The sequence below is a fragment of the Rana temporaria genome, chromosome 3 (genome assembly GCF_905171775.1).
Source record: "Rana temporaria chromosome 3, aRanTem1.1, whole genome shotgun sequence".
NCBI classification, from domain to species: Eukaryota; Metazoa; Chordata; class Amphibia; order Anura; family Ranidae; genus Rana; species Rana temporaria.
In genome coordinates this window covers 142,709,165-142,727,008 of record NC_053491.1, presented here as the reverse complement: position 1 = coordinate 142,727,008, position 17,844 = coordinate 142,709,165, and the positions used below count along the sequence as shown (strand labels likewise).

At 41.3% G+C, this 17,844-nt stretch overlaps 1 protein-coding gene across 1 annotated transcript in view; it reads left to right on the top strand.

The window, feature by feature from the left end:
• The window catches only part of LOC120931783 (chloride anion exchanger-like), a 103,856-nt gene that overhangs the window by 42,202 nt on the left and 43,810 nt on the right, over positions 1–17,844 (top strand). Inside the window, exons 7-11 of the mRNA XM_040343548.1 lie at positions 3,118–3,270; positions 4,474–4,556; positions 8,681–8,828; positions 14,652–14,765; positions 16,221–16,298. Coding sequence (XP_040199482.1) covers positions 3,118–3,270; positions 4,474–4,556; positions 8,681–8,828; positions 14,652–14,765; positions 16,221–16,298 — 576 coding nt within the window. The remainder of the gene's footprint in view (positions 1–3,117; positions 3,271–4,473; positions 4,557–8,680; positions 8,829–14,651; positions 14,766–16,220; positions 16,299–17,844) is intronic.

Below are 17,844 nucleotides of genomic sequence, written 5' to 3'. Positions count from 1 at the left end.
TCTCCCCCAGTAATGTCCACATCTCCCCCAGTAATGTCCACATCTCCCCGGTATTGTCCACATCTTCCCCAGTAATGTCCACATCTCCCCCGTAATGTCCACATCTCCCCCAGTAATGTCCACATCTCCCCCAGTAATGTCCACATCTCCCCCGTATTGTCCACATCTCCCCAAGTAATGTCCACATCTCCCCCAGTAATGTCCACATCTCCCCCAGTAATGTCCACATCTCCCCCGGTAATGTCCACATCTCCCCAGTAATGTCCACATCTCCCCCAGTAATGTCTGCATCTCCCCCAGTAATGTCCACATCTCCCCCAGTAATGTCCACATCTCCCCCAGTAATGTCCACATCTCCCCCAGTAATGTCAACATATCCCCCGTAATGTCCACATCTCCCCCAGTAATGTCCACCTCTCCCCCAGTAATGTCCACATCTCCCCCATATTTTCCACATCTCCCAGAATAGAAAGCACACTCACAGGCAGCAGACGATGACGTCAGCGCGCCGCTAATAGGCCGCCGCCAGGTGCACCAAGATGGCCGCAGCTCTGGGGGTAGGCCGAAACCGCAGCCTTTTCTATGGGCGAGACTGCTGAGCTCAATCAGCGGATCTCGTACTCGATCAAAATTATTTTGATCGATCAAAGAAATTAACGATTAATCTAGGAATTAATCGTTAATTCCGCAGCCCTACTATTTATAATTTTTTTTTTACACAATAAGTTTCATACACCTTTTACTCAAGATTTACAAATGTTTAGATTTAGATTCTTGGTAAAAGTTGTGTGAATCTTATGTAAAAACATTTATAAATAGACCTTATCCATATAATTTACTGAAGGCAAATACGCTCTTCACTTTATAAGGGCATTTTTGCTTGGCTTAGTGAATGAGGTGAAGGTCTGCTGAGTTCCATCATTTAATCACATTTAAACAAAAGTATTTTTTCTTAATTTTCCTTTTACTTGATTGACTCTGCAAAGTGAATTTTCACCACATTCACTAAGCTAAGGGAACATGCCCTTGCAAAGTGAACTTCCTATTTACCTTTAGTAAATGAACTCTTATCTTTTCTTTGCATCAGTGTTTTTTGTGCATTTCATTTTTATTTGTTTAATGTGACTTTAAAACTTTTATTCAACTTGTTCCCTCTCTTTGCTTTCTTTGGCCTTGCTTAAATGGGTGTCCAAGGGGCAGTAAAATCAGGAGGTTGAGCAACAGTTTTAACCCCCCACCTGTCGAGTTGCAAGGTAACATAGCTCGGTGAATATGATACCACCTCTCCGGTTTAATAGGTGGATCCCCTGCCATTTGTGACCCATTCAAGTGCATGTAATCCATGCAGATGACATATTGCCCCCAAGCCACCTGTCAAATGCCTGTGAAACCCTGGATCGCTTTTCAGAGAAGCGGCAAGCACCGCTGCGCATCTAAACAAGTCTTTACTGTAAAGCCCCATACACACTATCAGTTTTCCTGCAGGTTTTTTTCTTCAGGTTTACCAAAACCATGTAGTGCAAGGGCCTGCCTGATTGCATACAAATTGAAACTCTTAGGCCCCGTACTCACGACCAAACATGTCTGCTGAAACTGGTCCGCAGACCAGTTTCAGCAGACATGTTTGGCCGTGTGTTGGCCCGAGCGGACCATTTTCAGGCGGAGCGGACCTACCGTACATGTCCTGCCGCCCGCCATCCCTCGCATGCGTCGAATGACTTCGACGCATGCGTGGAAGCATTTTCAAGGCAGGCCGCCCACGCCGGCGCGTCATTGTCGCGGCGACACCGCGTCATCGACGCGTCGACACCGCGGACACGCCCCGCGTATTGTTTACGCGCGGTCTTCTGTTCGATGGTGTGTATAGCCATCGGACAGAAGTCCCCGGGCAGTCCCCGGCCAGACATGTCCGATGGAAACGGTCTGCAGACCGTTTTCATCGGACATGTCCTGCCGTGAGTACTCGGCCTTAGGCCCCGTACACACGATAGAATCCATCCGCTGACAAATCTCAGCGGATCGGTTTCAGCGGATAAATTCTATGGTGTGTACAATCCAGCGGATCTGTTTCCGCGGATTTTTATCCCCTGGGATGGATTTCAAGCGGATAAAAATTTGAAGACACGCTTTAGACAAATCTATCCGCTTGAATCCATCCCAACGGATTGATCCGCTGATCTGTACAGACTCACCGGATCAATCCGTCCGAAGGGATCCCCCGCATGCGTCGTAATGATTCGACGCATGCGTGGAATTCCTTATATGACAGCGTCGCGCTCGTCGCCGCGTCATCATCGCGGCGACGGCGCGACACGTCATCGCGAGGGGATTTCGATCCTATGGTGAGTACACTCCATCGGATCCAAATTCGCTGAAATCCTCGAGAGGATTTATCCGCGGAAACGGTCCGCTGGACCGTATCCGCGGATAAATCCTCTCGTGTGTACTAGGCCTTAAGGTTTGACCTCATATTAGATGGTTTTGGTAAGCATAAAGAGAAAAACCTGCAGGAATACAACATGAGAAAATATGTTACACTAAAAGGACAGATCCAAGATAGTTGAAAGCAATTTCCTAACAATCAGGCGCTATTAAAAGCCAATTGCACTTTTAACAACCAACAAAAAACACCTCATCGGCTCATTGAGTTCAATACATTTCACCAAAAGGTATTTGTTTTGCTAAAATATTCCGATTTTTCTCATATATTTTGGGAAAAATAAAACTTATCTTTACTCCTAATGTGCCTGCTTTATTATAATTCTGCTGAACTAGTGCCTATAGAATTTAGAGCACTTCCTGATCACTTGCTGTATAACAGGGAATGTTACCTGCTGGAAGGGAAGGCAGTACAATATGATGTTCATTATTTTTAATCTAAAAAGACGGAGAAAACAGGTTTAATGATATGAAAACCAATTAATTGTTAGCGTAGATCAGCTGATAAGAACAGATTATTCTAATGCTCTTTGAGTAGGAATTCACACCCGTATATGTTTTATATATTTCCAAAGGCTTTCTATATTAATATTGTACCTGTATATATTATTTGACTTTCCTACATCTAGTCTGTGTTATTTTTAGATCATTAACTATTTTATCTGTTGGACTTTGTAGGCATTGGAGAGTATATTTTCTCAAATCACAAAAACCAATATTGCTGATCTTGTCATAGCAATCATAATAATGGTTTGTGTTTATGTTGTGAAAGAACTTAATGCCCGTTACAAGTCAAAATTACCGGTGCCAATCCCTATAGAGATCATTATGGTAAGTCCAATTTATCAGTATCAAATATGAAATAAATATCTCATAAAGAAGCAGTGCAGATACTAGAAAGTTAAAGTCTGGTAAACTCTAACAATGAAATTACTTTTTTTTTCCTTTCGATATAATAAGTATACCATATCGAAGAATTTTGTGATAGATAATCAACAGTGCAAAAAAACAAATACCTATTGATCGTGCCAGAAATCCAATGCCATCCTGTGCACTCGAAAGTATTATCTCTAGCGGTCTTATCAGCCCTGTCCAGTTCACCTCTGTGAACAACAAAACATGTCACCTTGTATTATGGACATGGGGAAGAGGCGGGTTCTGTGGTCCAAATAAAGAGAGAGCTGTCTAGGGTCACAAAAAAGTTCCTCCATAGATACAGTACAGTAAGTGAGTGTTGTCATCCTTGGACCGAAAGTAAATTGTTGGCAGGATCACCAAGATAAAATAAAGGGAAGCAAGTCTGAAAAAAGAAGACTAATGCAGCAACCACATCTACGAACTGCTAGACTGCAATATGTAACATTTATGTTCTTGAGTTTAAATTTGCTATACCATGGTGTATATTACACAGCCAGGAAAAGTTTCCTTGTGGTAATTCCCTTATGTACACTAGGTCGGAAAATTCCAACAAGAAAACCGTGGATTTTTTCTGACGGAATGTTGGCTTAAACTTGTGTTGCATACACACGGTCACACAGTCAGAAATTCCGACCATCAAGAACGCAGTGACGTACGACGAGCCGAGACCAATGAAGTTCAGCTCTTCTGCTTGATTCTGAGCATGTGTGTTTTTTTGCGCATTGAAATTGCATACAGACAAGCGGATTTTCAGTCGGAGAAATAGAGAACCTGCTCTTAATCTTTTGTTGGCGGAAATTTCGCAAAAGTCCGATGGAGCATACAAACGGTCGAAATTTCCGACCAAAAGCTCACTTCGGACTTTTCTTGTCGGAATTTCCGATCGTGTGTACGAGCCATAAAAGATAAAACTTTTACAGAAAAAAAAAATATTTAACTATTACACAATTACAACACATTCACAAACCCTTTGGCTAGACAGTCATGTACAGCAAAATGATATGCATGGAAATATAAACGTCAGTTTATTTGGTTTTCTAAATATAATTCCAAATATTCACTTTTTAAAACATTTTTATTTTTGAATTAATATTATTCTGTTTCTTATGCTTGTAGACAATTATTGCTGCTGGTGTGTCCTATGCATTTAATTTTAAAGTCAAGTACAACGTGACTATTGTAGGAACCATACAAAAAGGGTAAGAGTCTTATTATTTTCAAAAAACATTTAAAATATAAAATGTTTACATTTAAAAAAGTGTCCCTATTGTATTCCCCATAAATCTGTCAGATAAACATAGTTGCCCCCAGCACACTCCTTCAGCAGTTGTGTGTAACAGGCACATCCATGGACATAGCCTATGTGAAACTCAGAGGAAGAGCAGAAGTTTGTGGCTGTGAAAAGTACAGTAATTCTAATCTGGCTTTCAGAGATTGATTTGAGCAACCCTGGAAAAATATGTCGATTTGTTCTAACTTTAACGTAGTAACATTAAAATTTCCTGTGTCACATATGGTTGCAGTGTAGGCTTTGTATGATTCTGCTTACATGCAGGCCAGTCAAGTTCCTTCACCCCAAACACACTCATCCATGTCTTTATGGACCTTGTCTGTGTACTGGTCCACAGTCATGTTGGAACAGGAAGGGGCCATCACGAAACTGTTCCCAAAAAGTTGGGAGCATGACATTTTCCTAAAATGTCTTGGTATGCTGATGCCTTAAGAGATCCCTTCACTGGAACTAAGGGGCCAAGCCCAACCCCTGAAAAACAATCCCACACCAAAATCCCCCTCCACCAATTGATTTGGACCAGTGCACAAAGCAAGGTCCATAAAGACATGGATGAGCGAGTTTGGGGTGGAGAAACTTGAATGGTCTACACAGAGTCCTGTTCTCAACCCGATGGAACACCTTTGGGATGAATTGGGATGAGACTGCGAGCCAGGCCTTCTTGTCCATAACAGTGCCTGACCTCACAAATGCGCTTTAGAAAGAATGGTCTAACATTCCCATAGACACACTCCTAAACCTTGTGGACAGCCTTCCCAGAAGAGTTGAAGCTGTTCTAGCTGAAAAGGGTGGGCCAACTCAGTATTGAACCCTACAGAATAAGACTAGGATGCCATTAAAGTTCATGTGCGTGTAAAGGCAGGCATCCCAATACTTTTGGTAATATGGTGTATATATATAATACATACCGTATATACTCGAGTATAAGCCATCCCGAATATAAACCGAGGCACCTAATTTTACCACAAAAAACAGGGAAAACTTACTGACTCGAGTATAAGCCTAGGGTGTCCATCTGCATGCCTCACTGTGCCTCACTTTGCCTCACTGTGTCCATGCCTCACTGTGTCCATGCCTCACTGTGTCCATGCCTCACTGTGCCCATGCCTCACTGTGCCCCTGCCTCACTATGCCCATGCCCATGTGTCCATGACTAGACTGACGTTTAACCTGGAGGTCTATGGAAGGGGTGCCAGATTTGAAAAATCAGTGCTTCCCAGCTGTAGGTCCCCCAGACAACAAGCTTTGCACACTTGTAGAGGAGAAATGGGACTACATGTGTGCTAGTATCGGGTCCCCAAAGTCTGGGAGATCAGGTGCAAAAAGGTGACTTGAGTATAAGCCGAGGGGGGCATTTTTTACTTGAGTATAAACGGTTGGCAAATTATAAACTTAACTACTATAAGTGACAACTTATGAGTTAGAAGGTCCTCAAATAAGGCTCCGCACATAATGTCCAATATATGTAATGCTTGAGAGGACTGTCAGAAACTGCAGACCTAATAGAGGAAATGAGGGTCACAGAATATGGACATGCTACATTTTTTGGCTGGGGATATGCTTCAGAAGACAATACGAAACTGGGAACATGTTACATGAGGCTAGTAGAGATCATTGCTATTACCCTAACTAATGTTCCCACTGCAGGCTGCTGAGGTTCGAGGGTCACGCATCATATACCAAAGAGCCCCATGCAGCTGTAGGTTGGGCACCAGGGTTTTAAAGCCTGCATTTAATAGGAAACGACTTGAACCACCATTGATACCACATAACAGACAACTTGTGAACTCCCTGAAGACTTTTCATTTTCAGCACTTCCAACTTTTTAATTGTAAGCCTGACCCCAGTCTCTCCAACCTCACAAGCCTCAGTGTTAGCCAATCATTGTGATGGGCAGATTTTCTGGGCAATAGCTATGGCAAAGAGACAGCAGGGGGCAGTATAGGGCACTCAATCACTGAAGGTCAGTGTTTTCATTCTAAAAGGTCCCAGTTTTGGGAATAGGGAGTGCTAAAAAGGAAAATGTTCTTGTGCATGGAAGTGGGGGTTCCTGTTATGCGGTGCTAGCAGCTGTTCAGATTTTTTTTTGTTACCTTCTTCTTCACTTTCAAGAAAAACTTCTATTCAGAAACAGACTGCTATGTCTTATATGACTATACTAGGCTAATGTATTAGAGAAAAATGTACGTACCTGCTTCATGCTAAACTCTTGGAAAGCTTTTTAACTGGAGATCCTGCTAGTAACAGCACTTCCTGTTGAAGGATGGTGGTGCAGTGTCACATTCCGCTCCCTATCACAGAATGCTGCGGAAGTGACGTTTTTTCGCCGCCATCTTGCTACACCCCACACTCCTGGACAGTAATGATAGAGTGAGAAGGGGGCAAGCGGACATCTTGTTACACCACTGGAGTTTTAGATTTGAGACTTATTTTTAACACAAAACAGAGCTTATATGCTTAAAGACAGTATTTGAAAACCCGACGGACTGTTTAAATGTTAAATGTTGAAAGCAGCAGCAAACCTGATGACCTTACATGTTTGCTTATGTGACAAAACACCTCTGATTTTCACATTTAACATCTAAACAGTCCGTCGGATAAAAACACTGGGCCAGATCCACAAAGCGAGTACGCCGGTGTCGTATCGTTGTTTTGAATCCTCAAAACAAGATACGACGGCTTCTGGGTTAGATCCGACAGGTGTACGTCTTCGTACGCCTTCGGATCTAAGATGCAATACTTCGGCGTCCGCTGGGTGGCGTTCACGTCGTTTTCCGCGTTGGGTATGCAAATTAGCTATTTCCGACGATCCACGAACGTACAAGTGGCCGGCGCATTTTTTTACGGCGTCTGTAGTCTGCTTTTTTTCGGCGTATAGTTAAAGCTGCTATTTCGTCGCTTATAGTTAGACTTGCCATGTTAAGTATGGCCGTCGTTCCCGCGTTTAATTTGATATTTTTTTGCGTAAGTCGTCCGTGAATCGGAATGTACGTAAGTCACGTCTATGTTAAAAAAAATGACGTCCTTGTGACGTCATTTAGCGCAATGCACGGCGGGAAATTTCGGGACGACGCATGCGCAGTTCATTCGGCGTGGGGACGCGCTTCATTTAAATGAAACACGCCCCCTAATCGCCGATTTGAATTCCGCGCCCTTATGCCGCTTGAGATACACTACGCCGCGGTAACTTACGTCGCAAATTCTTTGGGGATTCGAACCGGCCTAATGTAAGTTACAGCGGCGTAGCGTATCTCACATACGCTGCGCCGATCTATTTGTATGTGAATCTACCCCACTGTATTTAAGCATATAAGCTCAGTTTTGTGTTGAAAATAAGTGTGAAATATAAAACTGCGATGGATGTAACAAGATGTTCGCTTGCCCCCTTCTCACTCTATCATTACTGTGCAGGAGCAGAATGTGACAACACAGTGGCACTAAGCTGCTGCTTTTCAAGTATCAACAACATTGTCAATCTGCTGGACAAACTCTTTAAAGTGACCTTGGACTGCCTATCTGACAGACTTGATAGGTAGCCCAATGGCCAACTGAAGCAGTTGCACAAAATTTCCAATATTGTTCAAGCTGTAATTTCCTAATTTACTTTGGAAGGAACTCACCTGAAATACTTTTACAGGCGCCAAGTGCTTGGGAGTAAATTCATTTCATTGGCAAGAATAAATAATTTATTCAGGCTCTAGAAATGAATTACCGTAATGCTCAAGCGCTAAACGCACCTAGCGTTAATGTGTGTTTAAATGCGTTACAGGTGTTTACAAGAGTCAAGCATTTTTTCTGCCCAACCTCTGCTGCTCCTGGAGGCACTGGCAGTGGGTATTTATTTCCTCTAAACTCTCATGCCACTAAATGCTGCTAAAAGCCTGTGTAGATGGACACATTGACTAACATGCAGGGGAGATTAGAGACAGAAAAAAAATCCAGACACCCCTAAGAGCAGCTGTAAAAACGTCCAGTGTGTATGAGGCCTTAGAAGTACAATGGTCTGCTAACAATGGTCACTTCTCTTCACAGCTATCAGTCACCTGTAGCACCAAGTTTACCTGTTTTCCAAGCTTGCATTGCCAATTCTTTCTCTATTGCTATCGTTGGATTTGCTGTGGCCTTTTCTGTTGCTAAGGTTTATGCAATCAAGCATAACTATAACATTAATGGAAATCAGGTAAGAAATTTTGGAGCCCAACATTTATTTGTCAGATTAAAGCAGTCATATCACACTCATATGCATATATATTATATATTTATTTACTATTCATTGGTCCCCCAGTGAACACCAATGTTACTATCCACACCCCCACCATGCTTCACTGATTTAAATGCCACCACTCCCATGCCAGGGCATTCTTTATCCCACAGACACTTTTGTCAGGATTTTTTTTTTCCCACCAACCATCAATGTTTGCCATTTTTTTTCCCACCGACTACTGACTTTGAATATTTTTTCCTGCCACTGTCTACTCACTGTGGGTGTTCTTCTCCTTCCGCTGACCACTAACTGTGGGTATTTTTACCCCTCCTTTTCTTTTCCTGACCATCAACAATGGGGCATTATTTCCTTCCATTTAGTTCAGAGAATCTTTTGGGACCACTGAGGCCTCGTACACACGACCGTTTTCCTCAACAGAATCCATCAAGAAACTTGGTGGCAGAACTTTTTTGCCAAGGAAAACAGTCGTGTGTATGTCTTTCATCGAAAAAACTGTCATGGAACTCGACGAGAAAAAAGAGAACAAGTTCTCTTTTTCCTCGTCGGGAGTCTCAATTTCCTCGTCGTGTTTCTCGTCGGGCTGGTTTACGACGAGAAACACGTTCGTGTGTATGCTTAGAAACCTGCGCATGCTCAGAATAAAGTATGAGACGGGAGCGCACCTTAGGTAAAAGTAGCGTTCGTAATGGAGATAGCACATTCGTCACGCTGTAACAGACTGAAAAGCGCGAATCGTCTCTTACCAAACTTTTACTTCACACGCAGTAACATGAGATTAGTAAATGCAGCCCCAAGGGTGGCGCCAGTGGAATCAAACTTCCCCTTAATAGTGCCGTTGTACGTGTTGTACGTCACCGCATTTGAGAACGACCAGATTTTGTCTTGACAGTGTGTACGCAAAGAAAGCTTGTCAAGATTCTCGACAAGCCTAACAAGGAAATCGTCGAGGAAAACGATGTTTCATTTACGACGAGTTCCTTGGTCATGTGTACGAGGCCTTACCCAAAGGCATTTTTCTCCTTCTAACCACTGGCCTATTTTTCCCAGATCTGATAATGGGAAATGTTTTCCATCCACCATGCAGCAATGTAAGCGGTCATATGGTACATACATGGCTGTTACACAATGTCCACTCTATATTCTATGTAGAATGTTATATAGTCCTGACTCCTAACTAACTTGTTTATTGTCTCAGCAGTTGCTACTTGCTTTGTAGTTTGCAACTATTTTAAGTCCTTTTTTTTAAAGTGGAACTACACTTCATCTGAGCACCACAAACAAAAAATGCTATTTAATTTATTTTTAATATCCAAAGCAAACTCACCCATCCATCCATGTCTCGATGCTTTATTTTTTTGTTAAAATCACTTTAAAAAACATCCCTCTAGCATTTCTGGCTATGGCCATCTTGAGTAAGGGCAGACGATTCATGTACTGTAGCATTTACTAATACGATTTTCTAATACTATTTACTAATACTAACAGCATAAGGATATACAATAGTCAATGTTAATTGAGAGATTGTAGAAGTTCCACTTTAAGGTAAGCTTAGACAAAGTCTTAGTTCTTTGTTTTTATTTATTTCGTTTTTTATTTATTCTTTAGGTTTATGTTAGGGAAACTTTTAGGCCCCTTTCACATGGGGCAGTGGAGGTGCGGTGACGGTATAGCGGCGCGATTTTTAGCGCCCATATACCGTCGTACTTTCCTGCAATATTCGGTCGCTTGCGGTGCGGTTTTAACCCCCGCTAGCGGCCGAAAAAGGGTTAATACCGCCCGCAATGCGCCTCTGTAGAGGCGCATTGCGGGCGGTATTACCGCGGTTTCCTATTGATTTCAATGGGAAGGAGCGGTATAGGAGCGGTAAACACCCCGCTCCTATACCGCTCCAAAGATGCGGCTAGCAGGACTTTTGAAGCGGTCCTGCTAGCGCACCGCTTCAGTGTGAAAGCCTTCGGGCTTTCACATTGAAGCCTGCAGGGCACGATTTTTTCAGGCGGTATAGCAGCGCTATTTTTAGCGCTCAACCACCTGAAAAACGTGTCAAGGATTGCAGATTGTGTACAGTGTATACAAATTGCAAGCTCAGTCTCAATTTAACCTGTCCAATTTAAACCAAGGTCACTACATAAATGAGAATGACTTTAAAAAAAGAAGTTGCGCTAGTGATCAAACATTAAACAAAATCTGAGTGAATAATAACAATTCATAAAGTCCATCCAATGAATTGACATCAGCGTGGCATGTATAACAGTACACCCAAGGAAACGTAATGTCTATTTCTCTGCCCCTCAACCCGCTCCTTCATTCTCCTCACGTATCACTAATTTACTATCAGATATTTCACTTAGGATGTCACACCACTTCCTCAAGCTCAATCTATCCAAAATCGAACTTATCATTTTTCCTCCCCCACATGCCTCTTCCACTGATCTCTCTGTCAAAATTGATGGCACAACTATCAGCCCATCCACACATGCCAAGGTCCTAGGAGTAGTCCTGGACTCTGAACTCTCCTTTAAGCCCCACATCCAATCACTGTCCAAATCTGTCCAAATATTGACAGCTCAACCTCCGCAACATCTCCAAATTACACCCCTTTCTAACCAATGACACAACAAAGCTCTTCACTCCATGGTCATCTCTCACCTTGATTACTGCAACTCCCTCCTCATTGTCTTACCTCTGCATACTCTATCCCCCCTTCAGTCCATCATGAATCCTGCTGCCAGACTCATCAACCTTACGAACCGCTTAGTCTCTGCTACTCCTCTCTGTCAATCCCTCCACTGGCTTCCGCTCATCCAACAAATTAAATTCAAAATACTAACAATTACCTACAAAGCCATCCACAACTCTGCCCCCAGGTACATCACTGACCTAGTCTCTAAATACCAACCCAATTGTTCTCTTCATTCTTCTCAAGACCTCCTGCTCTCTCATCACCTGCTCCCATGCTCATCTCCAGGACTTTTCCAGAGCCTCTCCAAGCCTATGGGACTCCTTAACCCAATCTGTCCATCTATCTCCTTCTCTATTAGCTTTTAGAGAATCCCTGAAAACCCTCCTCTTCAGAGAAGCCTATCCTACCCACACCTAACAACTGTATTTTCATTTTGTCCATCTGATCATCCCCCACAGCGCCTACCCTTTCTTCCACATGACCCTGCACTGTCTTCCCTAATGTTGTAAAGCACTGGGCAAACTGTTGGTGATATATAAATCCTGTATAATAATAATAATAATAATAATAATAATAATAATAATAATAATAATTTCACTGCTGCTTACGACTCCCTATGATCTCCTATTACGCAAGATCAAACGTGCTTTTGGCTCAGTACCCAGCCAGGACCTTTGATAGACACAGCAACAGCATCTTCACAAACTTCCATTCCTCACAAAGGGCACAATTGCACATGATCCCCAAGAAGAAATAAAAGCTTCCATAGCATAAAATCTTTGGGTGTTTTATTATAAAAAAAAAAAGTTGTAGTAGACTTGCAATTAAAGTGGAGTTCCACCCATAAATATAACATTACATCAGTAGTTTTAAAAAAATGTCATTAGTCCTTTACGAATTTTTTTTTTTTTTTAGATGCCTTCAAAGTGTTGTTGCTAGGCAGAATAGTTAATCTTCCCACTTCCTGCACCTAGGTGCTTAAGCTTCCTAACCTACACTGCACAGACTCCTGGGAATGTAGTGGGTGTAACTTTCCAGGAGTCTGTGCACTCCCCAGTCTCAAAGAATCATGTGACTTGGACAGCACAGGTGCTGAAACCTGATCTGACACTGCTTGTGCAGCACTGAGCATGTGCAAGGCTGAAATCCAGGAAGTCATACAGTCTGGCTTCATGATGCCCACACTTAAGATGGCCCCAGTCAATTTCTATTTTATAAAGTGTCTAAATGCTGTAACAACCTAACAAAACGGACCTTAGTTTACAGACTAACTTTACTAGAATACATTAAGCTTGTGTATTACAGGGGTATTTATATTTAAAAAGTGAAATTGTGGCCGGAACTCCGCTTTAAGCAGATAGATTCAAGCATAAAATCAAGCCAGCTGGCTCAAATCTGCAGCCCGTCACTCCAGGATCTGCGCGAACGTGGTGACATCAGCACGTCGCTCCTCCCGTCATGCACATCGTTGTTGTGGTGTGCTATGTGCACTCCTTGTCTTCTCCATTGAGAAGTGTCCCTCTTTCTCAAGTTCCACATTGGGAGGTAGGAATATGTAAATATGTAAAAAGTCCATAGCATGGCCACCATTCTACTTTAAAGTGCACCTGTTCCCTCGGTATGGAAACTATTTAATAAATTCATAGCAAGCAGTAAAATAACCATCTCTGACATCTCTAGCTGCTTTTAATGTTAAGTATTCTCCAAAACATTCAAAGATCGCAAAATAGATTGTGTTGGGTGTTGGATATCATCTTAGAAACACCTGCTGGTTGTTTACAATAGAAGGCTGGCAGCCTGTTAAGATCTGCTGTCAAAGAAAAGCACACTGCCTGTATATTTTCTCACAATGCTTATAGGTACAGAGACGGATGAGGGCTGATTTTAATGTGCTTTTATTGGTCATTTATTATATGTAAATATTTTGGTGTGCATGACCTGGGAACAGGGTGTCACAAACTATGGTGAACGGGAGTGAACCACAACTGCGGTTAAGGATTTCAATGCACTTCTCAATGCAAAGTGATTATCAGTACTGGGCCCCAGGCGTCACTCTAATCAGAGAAAAAGAGTTTGGGGTTCACTGCATCATATCACTCACATATAGTAATGCATTGAGCTACTAAGGGAGGAGGTAGAACATACCTTCAACCCTTAGCTTTAAAAAAGTATAGCGAACATGTTCAGTAATTTACGCCAGGGGGGCCTCTACTATAAAGAACAAATGTCAAGCATGTAGCATATGAAAATACTGTACACAAACAGCATATACTTGAGAGAGGCAACAGTAGCTTAATTGGTTTAAGGGTGTGTGTCCCTTTAAGATATTCCACAGGTGTTACATGAAGACACTATAAGTAATCCCAAGCAGCACGGTAGTATAAACTAGAGCCAGATTCAAATACAGTACTTAGTAAGGCTATATGTGAACCAGGTAATTCTAGAGCAATAAATGTAACATAGTAATGGTACTTATCCGTTTGCAGACAATGACAGTTCTTCAGTAAGCATATTGTAGCAGCAAGGGATTCTGTAAAAGAGGGTCTCCTAGTGGAAGATTTCTTAGGGTGTCCCCAGCAGCTGCAGTAAGGATGGCAGCGTGGAACCAGGTAGTGAGCAATTAGCAGGGTTAAGTTGTAGCTTAGTGGTGGCATGGATCCATATTCAGTTCAGGGGAGTATTGCCAGTAGTTTGTTTGTAGCGTGGTCTGGCTACGGCCAACAATAATAGAACAATGTATACTCTGCACGCTGTACTGTTTATAGGAACGAGACATGTGTAGTCAATGAGGCATTGATTTCACTGGCACTTCCACGCTGAAACGCACGCGGCGCCGGGCGATGATGTCAGTGCGCTGTCGCCGTATGTGTTCCAGCGTGGAACGCAATACGGCGACGAGAAGCGCCGTTTACACAGGGTTCGCGTTAGGTGCAAAATGTGGAGTCCTCAGGGAAACTGCGCATTCTAAAAGCTATTGAACAGGTTATATATGAAATGTGTATCTTTAAGGTGAGTGCTTGGAACTGCAGGAGTAAGCATGAAATATGAATAATAAATGATTATAACAAAATAAAATATCACCATTTCTATTACAGGAATTAATTGCGTTTGGGTTGAGTAATATTTTATGTGGGTCATTTAAAGGATTTGCTGCAAGTACATCTTTATCAAGGTCTTCTGTACAAGAAAGCACTGGAGGCAAAACCCAGGTACTAAAAGACCATATATTTATATTTATATATATTAGCTTATTTGTTTCTAAGATGAAAAGATATATGTAGTTAACTTCCAGCACACATATAAACATAATAATCATTTATTTAAATTATGAAAAATGTACAGTATATATGTAAAATACATAAGCATAAGCAGTCCTGGCATGTATTCCACAATTAATATAAATAATAATATATACTGAAAGTGTTGTAAAATATAAATGTGTAAATTAAAAATATGAATTAATTAGTGGGGCCCTTATCTCTTTTTTCTTGATAATTGATAATTACTTTTTGAACAGACTGAACAGACCCACCAGTCATATATATATATTCATATAGTCATATATTAAAGTATTATCTGTTAACCAGTTTTGAATAACATGGAATAATTGAATCTTCAATACTGTCTATCAAGGTTAAAAATATGAATTAATGCTTAACCACTTCAGCCCCGGACCATTTTGCTGGTCAATGAGCGGGCCACTTTTTGCGATTCGGCACTGCGTCGCTTAAACTGACAATTGCGCGGTCGTGCGATGTGGCTCCCAAACAAAATTGGCGTCCTTTTTTTCCCACAAATAGAGCTTTCTTTTGGTGGTATTTGATCACCTCTGCGGTTTTTATTTTTTGCGCGACAATAGAGCGCCAATTTTGAAAAAAATAATAATATTTTTTACTTTTTGCTGTAATAAATATCCCCAAAAAATATATATAAAAAAAGTTTAGGCCGATAAATATTCTTCTACATATTTTTCGTAAAAAAAAATTGCAACAAGTGTTTATTGATTGGTTTGCGCAAAAGTTATAGCGTCTACAAAATAGGGGATAGTTTTATGGCATGTTTATAAATATTTTTTTTTTACTAGTAATGGCTGCGATCTGGGACACTTTTGACACATTTTTGGGACCATTGGTATTTTTATAGCGATCAGTGCTATAAAAATGTGTTGATTACTGTAAAAATGTCACTGGCAGGGAAGGGAATAAACTAGGGGGCAAGGAAGGGGTTAATTATGTTCCCTAGGTGTGTTCTAACTGAAGGGGGGCTGGGACTGACATGGGGAAATTACAGATCGCTGTTCATACATTGTATGAACATGCGATCAGTCATTTCTCCCCCTGAAAGGACCGGGAACTGTGTGTTTACACACACAGCTCCCGGTTCTCGCTCTGTAACGAGCGATCGCGGGTGCCCGGCACCTCAATGTATGTGTTGTGTTTTTCTGCAATGCATGTACACCGGCAAGGAGTGCTGCATTGCATCAACCCATATAACATGTGTTGCCACACAACATTGTGAAAGGTCCTGCAGTCTCTTTGTTGTATTTCCACGGCAGAAAGTGAAGGAGAGTTTTCTATACACTATAGTTAATGGAAAACTAATACAGAAAAACTTGAATGAGTGTTGCAGTAGATTTGTTATTTTTTCCTATTAACATTTCACAGGTCGCTGGCATCATTTCTGGTATACTTGTATTAATAGTGACATTGGCTGTTGGATACCTTCTAGAACCTCTGCCAAAGGTAATTTATTGGTGTATTTATATGTTTTAATTGTGCTTCAAATCTAGCAGTAATGAAAGAATAACATAGTACCGGTAATTCTAAATGATAAAATCGAAAAAAAAATAATTTGATTTGAAATTATTTTTATAATACAGTAAAGACTATTCATGTTTTACTTTACTGCAAATGGGAAGATTAACAAACAACTGGTACTAGATGATGAAATAGCCATTTCTATTGGGATGATTGGAATAAACTCATAAAATATTATCTATAGAAATAAAACAATCTTGGCCTTTATTTGCTTTGGAACTTGATCTGTGGCAAAGCTAGTATATATTCAGACAGCTGTATTTATGGAATAATGCGCTTCCGTACTATTATAACAGTATGAAACCAACAGCACCCTCGCTTGGTGATTCTAAAAATCCCAGATTCTCTGTGTAACACAATGGGGTTTTTTTGTTTTTTTTCCACCTCAGACTTAACCATTTGCAAAGGAAGGTCGCGAGATTTACCCGCCTTTCATTTGCCCGCCATATCTCCTTCCTGGTTTTGCATCATATGTGGAAATTTTTATATGTGGCTTTTTTTCCCCCCTCTTTCCCCCACTCATATCTAAAAAGAGCAAGTATGTATTTTATCTACTTTTGCATATCTTTAAACATTTCACCTTTAATTCTTGTAACCCTTATACCCCACATTTCCCTCCTCCCCCCCACCCCATCCCCTGGGACTCCAGTTGCCTTTCTGTTTCTAACCCTTTTTTTTTTTTCCTCTCTTAATTTTGAGGCTTTCTTATATTGGGTCCATCCTTAAAAATCCGAGAAAGTCTTACCAAGTACTATACCCTATGCACCCATTAGCTCCGCAAATGTCATGGAATTCCGTCCACTTAGACCAGGTCTTTTCAAATTCCTCTAAACTATCTGAATCACTTAACCTTAGAAATTCTAAGTTTTGAATATAATTCATTTTATTGCACCATTCTTTAATGGGGGGACTTTCCCTTTCTTGCCAATGACTGGCTATCAGGCTTTTAGCAGCCGTTAACAGGTGGGGTAAAAGACTTTTCTGATATTGTTTCATAGGTAATCTTATCCTCTGATGCAAACATCCCCAGGGATCATCTGGAATCTCTGTGTTCGTTATTTCCGTAATTAATTGTCTAATTCTTCTCCAATACACTTTGATTTTTGGACACTGCCACCATATATGGGCCATGTTTCCGATCTGTCCACATCCGCGCCAGCACATCTCTGAGGCTTCTTTCTTATATTTGTGAGCCTTGTCTGGAGTGATGTACCATCGGATTAGGCATTTATAATTTAACTTGATTATTTTACTATTTGCTGATGAGGTGTACACTCTTCTCCATATTTGTTTTATTTCTGGAATATTCAACGAGGATCCCAATTCCTCCTCCCACTTTTTGATATATGGTGGAATGTTCAAATGATCAAATTCTATCAAATTTTTATAAATCTTGGAGATAACTCCTTTCCCTGTTTGTCCTTGACTAATTCTCTCAAGTGGACGTAAATTTTCTGCTGAACTACGCGGC